Source organism: Sander vitreus, chromosome 16 (assembly GCF_031162955.1).
Source record: "Sander vitreus isolate 19-12246 chromosome 16, sanVit1, whole genome shotgun sequence".
NCBI lineage: Eukaryota > Metazoa > Chordata > Actinopteri > Perciformes > Percidae > Sander > Sander vitreus.
This window is the reverse complement of record NC_135870.1, coordinates 26,493,342-26,498,492: the sequence shown is the minus strand read 5'-3', so window position 1 is coordinate 26,498,492 and position 5,151 is coordinate 26,493,342. Positions and strand designations below refer to the sequence as shown.

At 37.3% G+C, this 5,151-nt stretch overlaps 1 protein-coding gene across 2 annotated transcripts in view; it reads left to right on the top strand.

Annotated features, from left to right (window-relative positions):
• wdr7 (WD repeat domain 7) overlaps positions 1 to 4,817 on the top strand; it is a 159,271-nt gene extending 154,454 nt beyond the window's left edge. For both annotated transcript variants that reach the window (XM_078272136.1, XM_078272135.1), the window contains exon 30: positions 982 to 4,817. In XM_078272136.1, the coding sequence (XP_078128262.1) occupies positions 982 to 1,185 (204 nt within the window). In that variant the 3' untranslated portion in view covers positions 1,186 to 4,817. The remainder of the gene's footprint in view (positions 1 to 981) is intronic.
• Positions 4,818 to 5,151: the final 334 nt, after the last annotated feature.

Sequence of the window (5,151 nt, the reverse complement as noted above, 5' to 3'; positions counted from 1 at the left end):
GACACAAGCATCACGGGTTAAACTCAATGTTTCCTCAGAGTTTAGGAGTATCATCACTAACAGGAACTGATGATAAGGGTCTTCTTTCCAAAATTTTTAACTGTATTAGACAATACAGTTTGTATACAATCTATACTAAGTACCAACAGAATAGGGAAGATAAAGCAGGTAAAAACTTTGAAGCAAAGGAAAGTTTCAGCTGTGATTACTCAGATGCGAAGAATATCCTGGTGGCTAAGTATAAATTGGCTTTTATTTAGCTTTTAACTATGAGCAATGGGTACTACGAACAGTTATAACCATATTAACGAGTTGTAAAGTGGGAGAGTTTGCTGGTTTCACAAGTATGTTTTCCCAATCTAAACTTCCATTTCCAAGTTTTCATCTCTCATTGATCTCCTCAATGTTCTTCATCATACAACACACAGGAGTCTTCTGGATAATCTCCCCATTCCATGTTTATGATATGACCAGACCAGTTTCAATTATTTGTTTTAGAACTTAGTTTCAGAGCAATCGTTTTCTTACTGTCACTTTGGTATGGTGGATAGCTCTAAATACTACAATACCCATGAGACTTAGATGCCTTTGCTATGGAGAAGAAAACACCCAGTTTTGAATCAGATCTGGTGCAAATTCAGAATACTACTAATTATTATTGCAGTTAGGAACAAAACATGTCACCTGTTACTGAATTCATCCAAAACTGATCCAGAATTAAGCTGATTTAAACTGCTAAATGTTTGATCAGGTTTCCAAGAGTAATCTCGAGCTGTTATCACCATTAGCATTATCAATTTTGATCATTTGATTTCTTTTTTAAACCCATTTATATGGCAAAAATATTAAATATTTTCTGATTTAAGTTTGTCCAGTGTGAGTTTGAAAATATGAATTTAGATGTTGGTAAGTGTATTTTTTTTTTATGTATGATGTATATAAGTGTTATCTGCAGCTTTGTGTGTATCTTGTTCTCCTCAGATGAACACCAGTCTGCTGGGCAGCATCGGGATGTTGAACTCGGCCCCTCAGCTTCGCTGCATTAAGACCTACCAGGTTCCTCCTGTGCAGCCGGCGTCCCCGGGCTCCCAGAATCACCTGAAGCTCGCCCGCCTCATCTGGACCTCCAACCGAAACGTCATCCTCATGGCCCACGACGGCAAGGAGCACCGCTTCATGGTCTAAACCAGATGTGTATCTCCAGCTGAGCCCTTGTTGTTGTATTTGTTTGAGGGGAGTCTCTGAAATGCTGCAGCATGGTCAGTGGTCACTTTAGTTTTAGTTTCAAATATGTATCCTGAGCTGCTGAGTCTACACTGAGTCTAAAAATAAGCGAGGCTGATGGTTATGGCTCAGGTGGTTCCATTCAAAGGTTTGTCTTAAAAACCCAAGGTAAAAGTAAAAACCCAGCTCAGGTCCAGGATTGGACTGGATGAATCTTTTGTTTTTATCTTCCATAGTGATCATTGTGAGGAAACACACTCTGTAATTTATTTAAAAAAAAGCTGTGATAGAAGGCTTGTTTACATTATGATTTGCATCAATGTATTTTTTTAGTTTACACCTTCTTGTCATTCCTATTTATTTGCTGTTTTTGCTGGATGTCACAGATCTCCTTTGTCACCAACTTGTTGCAGCCATTTTGGGTCCCAACTGTTTTTTAAAGTCAGCCTTTGGCTTGCTCCCATTGGCTGCCCTCCTAGTTTCTATTTTATTTCAGTGCTAAATAAGATCCTCTTTTTTTTTTCTTTTTTTTTTTTTAAATGTGCAATTATTTGTGGGTTTACTTTGCAGAAACACTGATTGGAATATGGACTTAGCATAAATAAATCAATATTGGCTCCATTTTCTTTTCTCTATATTACCATTTGTATCGAAATCAAAAAATGAAACACCCTAGAGTGAATTTCTTTAGTTTTATTTCTGGAATTTATTATTTATGTAGATTGTTGAAAACATTTTAAGGAAATTCTCCATTGCTCTCTTGAAGGCTTTGGTACTCTCCAACCTCTGTAAGACAAGTACACACTTTACACATTTCAAACTGCGTGTGTGTGTGTGTGTGTGTGTGTGTGCGTGTGCGCGTGCATGCGTGTGAGAGAGAGAGTTCTTTGGTGTTTGCTTTTACTTTTGTAACACCTTCAAGGCTTTTCCACCCTCTAAGCTTCATGCAGCAATGTGTGTGTGTGTGTGTGTGTGTGTGTGTGTGTGTGTGTGTGTGTTTGCACCCAAATGTATTTTCACATACACACATTCTCACTTCAGACTGCTCGTCCTAAAAGCATGATCACAGTACATCTTTAGACACTGGAGGTGCAGCATTACTCACTGCAGATATTCAAAAGGGCAAAAAGCATAACATTATTTTAGTCATATTTTAATGGCATAATAGCAACATTGTATAATTCTGCAAAAGGGGTTCTGGTATATAGGTCCTAACTCAGTTTAGTTCTTGAATTTAGTTTCTATGGCTCCTCAGTACCTGATCTGTTTGGTCCAAAACAAAAACACTCTTTTTTTGATGATTATCTATCCAAGTTGGTCATTTTTCTTTACAAATTCTCCCTTTTCTTGATTTCACTTTGCGTTGAACACAACATCAGCTTTGTTCACCCGCTTGGAGTCAGTTTTGGCTGTCAAGTGGTTCTAAGTCAGTTTAGTTTATTCAGCCCTTCTCTGTTTTATTTAATACCATCTAGTTTCCATGGCTTCCTATGTCTACATGTTGGTTCAAGTTCCCAAGTGAACCTTTTCTTTTTTCCAATGATTGTGGGTCATGTCACACAATTCCTCTGGCATTGCTGGAATCTCTCACAATGTAAAAACTTTTCTGGAGTTTCATATGTTTGAAGGAAAACAGCAGCTTTCTCCTTTCTTGCCTCATTTGGGGATTGTGTGTTTTTTTGCAGATGACAACGCTTTATATTTCACTGATAGATGTCAAGACTTTGTCTTTTGCAGCTTTCCTTTTTCATTCATCCTACTCCAAATGTGTACATGTACAGAACTTACCATCAGAACTGCTGTCTAATATAATCTGTTAATCTTGTATAGTGAGCTTTTGGTGTATTTGTTGTGGCTAATGTGACTGTCTGCCTGGCACTGACTAGAATTTATCTGTTTAAGTCACTTTAAAATTTTATATTTAGGAGAACATTTTAAATGTCACAGTATTCCATTTACATCTTTAGGTGTTTGATGAAGATTTTGACTTTCATTTTATTAACAGAAACAATAGGTGAATGGGACACATTTACAGTTTAATATATTTCTTTTAAAAGAAAACAGCGTCTGTTCTCTTAAATGTTGCTTATTAATAACAGCGGGTACAACAAGTAGTTTGTTATCCTGGAACTAACCACATCCGTCGCTTCTTATAATTTAGCAGAAATGCTTTAGTGGTGTGATCTTTTGAAAGAGCAGTTGAAAATCTTGTTTTTGTGACCTCCAGTTCTCACCTCGCTTCAGTGATGTAGAAATGTACTCCACGGTGTATCAGTACACCATGAGATCACGGGTAGGTGTCAATCATTCGACCTCTGGCTTGGAGGTTTTCCACCATGACTCTTATTTATGGATGGAGAAACATTTTTGCACATTATACCTTAACTGTTGGTCAGGACCTTCTTTTTTTTAAATGTTACTGTTTTAGTGCTCAGAAATATATGCAGAAAGAGAAATATATATATAGATATGATATTTAGAGTGACTGTTTTCTGTCAGAATTGGACAGAATTTAGATTTTGACTTTTGTACATCTTGGTAGCCACTGGCATGTTTGAAGAATTTGGCACATATGGATTTGACAAGACACTTTAATAGCTTTAATTCTATATTGTCCACTCTTCCTTCTCCCTCCTTTCCTCCCCTCCCCTTCTCTTCCCTCTTCTCCTTCCTCCATCTCCTGTCAGTTTCATTAGTGCTGTCAGAAAGCTTCTAACACTGTTACACACCTGTAAACTTGAGCGTGTCAAAGCTTTTCACAAGTTCTTCCTCTCTTCAAAGAAAATATCCAGCAGCTCGTCAGACGGGTTTCTGAAAACACATACATACACACACACACACACACATACACACGTCAAATCCAGCAAGTCCAGACAGCTTTGAGATCTTAATCTTGGGTTTTCTCCATCACTCTTAACAGTTTTAGAAAATATGTTTTTGGCAGCCTCTCTGGGGAGGAAAGGTGAGGAAAAAAAAAGAAGGCAGAGAGGAAGAGTGGAAGAGTAAGTAACAAGTACGGAAGATCAGGTCATGCACCCAGAAAAAGAAGGTTCTTTGGTGAGGGTAGTGAACCGAAATGTCCAAAAGAACCTTCTAGTTTTTCTTTAAATGCAGCAACATGAAGAAAAAAAATAAGACGTGGTGCAGTTACTGAAAACGTCTCCAAAAACTGCCGATACATTCGTTGTGTGGCGCTGTTCTGTGACTTGAATATAAAAATGATAAATATGACAGGAACAGTTTTACAATTGAGGTCCTTGCTTTGATTTTCTTTTTCTCAATAACAAAGGATTTACCTCAGTTTTAATCATGTCTGATGTGCAATGACCAGATTGATCGTGTTCTAAAAAGAAAGTGTATGCTTACTTGGTTTTCAACATTCAGTTCTGAATTTCACACTAAATGTAATCAACAATTTTTCTCATTACTTTTGTTTTGATTATTTATTGTTATACAATAAACTCAATATAGATATTTAAGAGTGTGAGTGTGTGTGATGTAGTGCATGTATATGAGCTTCTCTTGATGTAACACAGAGCAGGTTGTGTTGAAATGTGTTGTTGACTTTGTGTCCAATAAAGATGAAAATGAGACGGAGGGTGTTGAATATTTGTGCTCCTGTTTAATGCTCCTTATTCATTTCTGTCAACTTAAGCTCGGTATGTATTTACCTCCCTGAAGAAGGTGAAGACTGAAACATTTTATTAAGTAAATAAACCGGCAGTAAGAGAGACCAACACGGTCTCACGACATAAAAGTGTCCGTGTACACGAATCAATAGATTAAATTACGTGACCATTTTACAAACTGCCGTGAGACTGGGTTGGAGAGACAGTTTAACAGTTGTGCTGCCCTTCATTGCATTATCAGTCGTTCAGGTCTGCAGAGATATATTTCCTGTTATTTGATGACATTTGATGAGGTGTC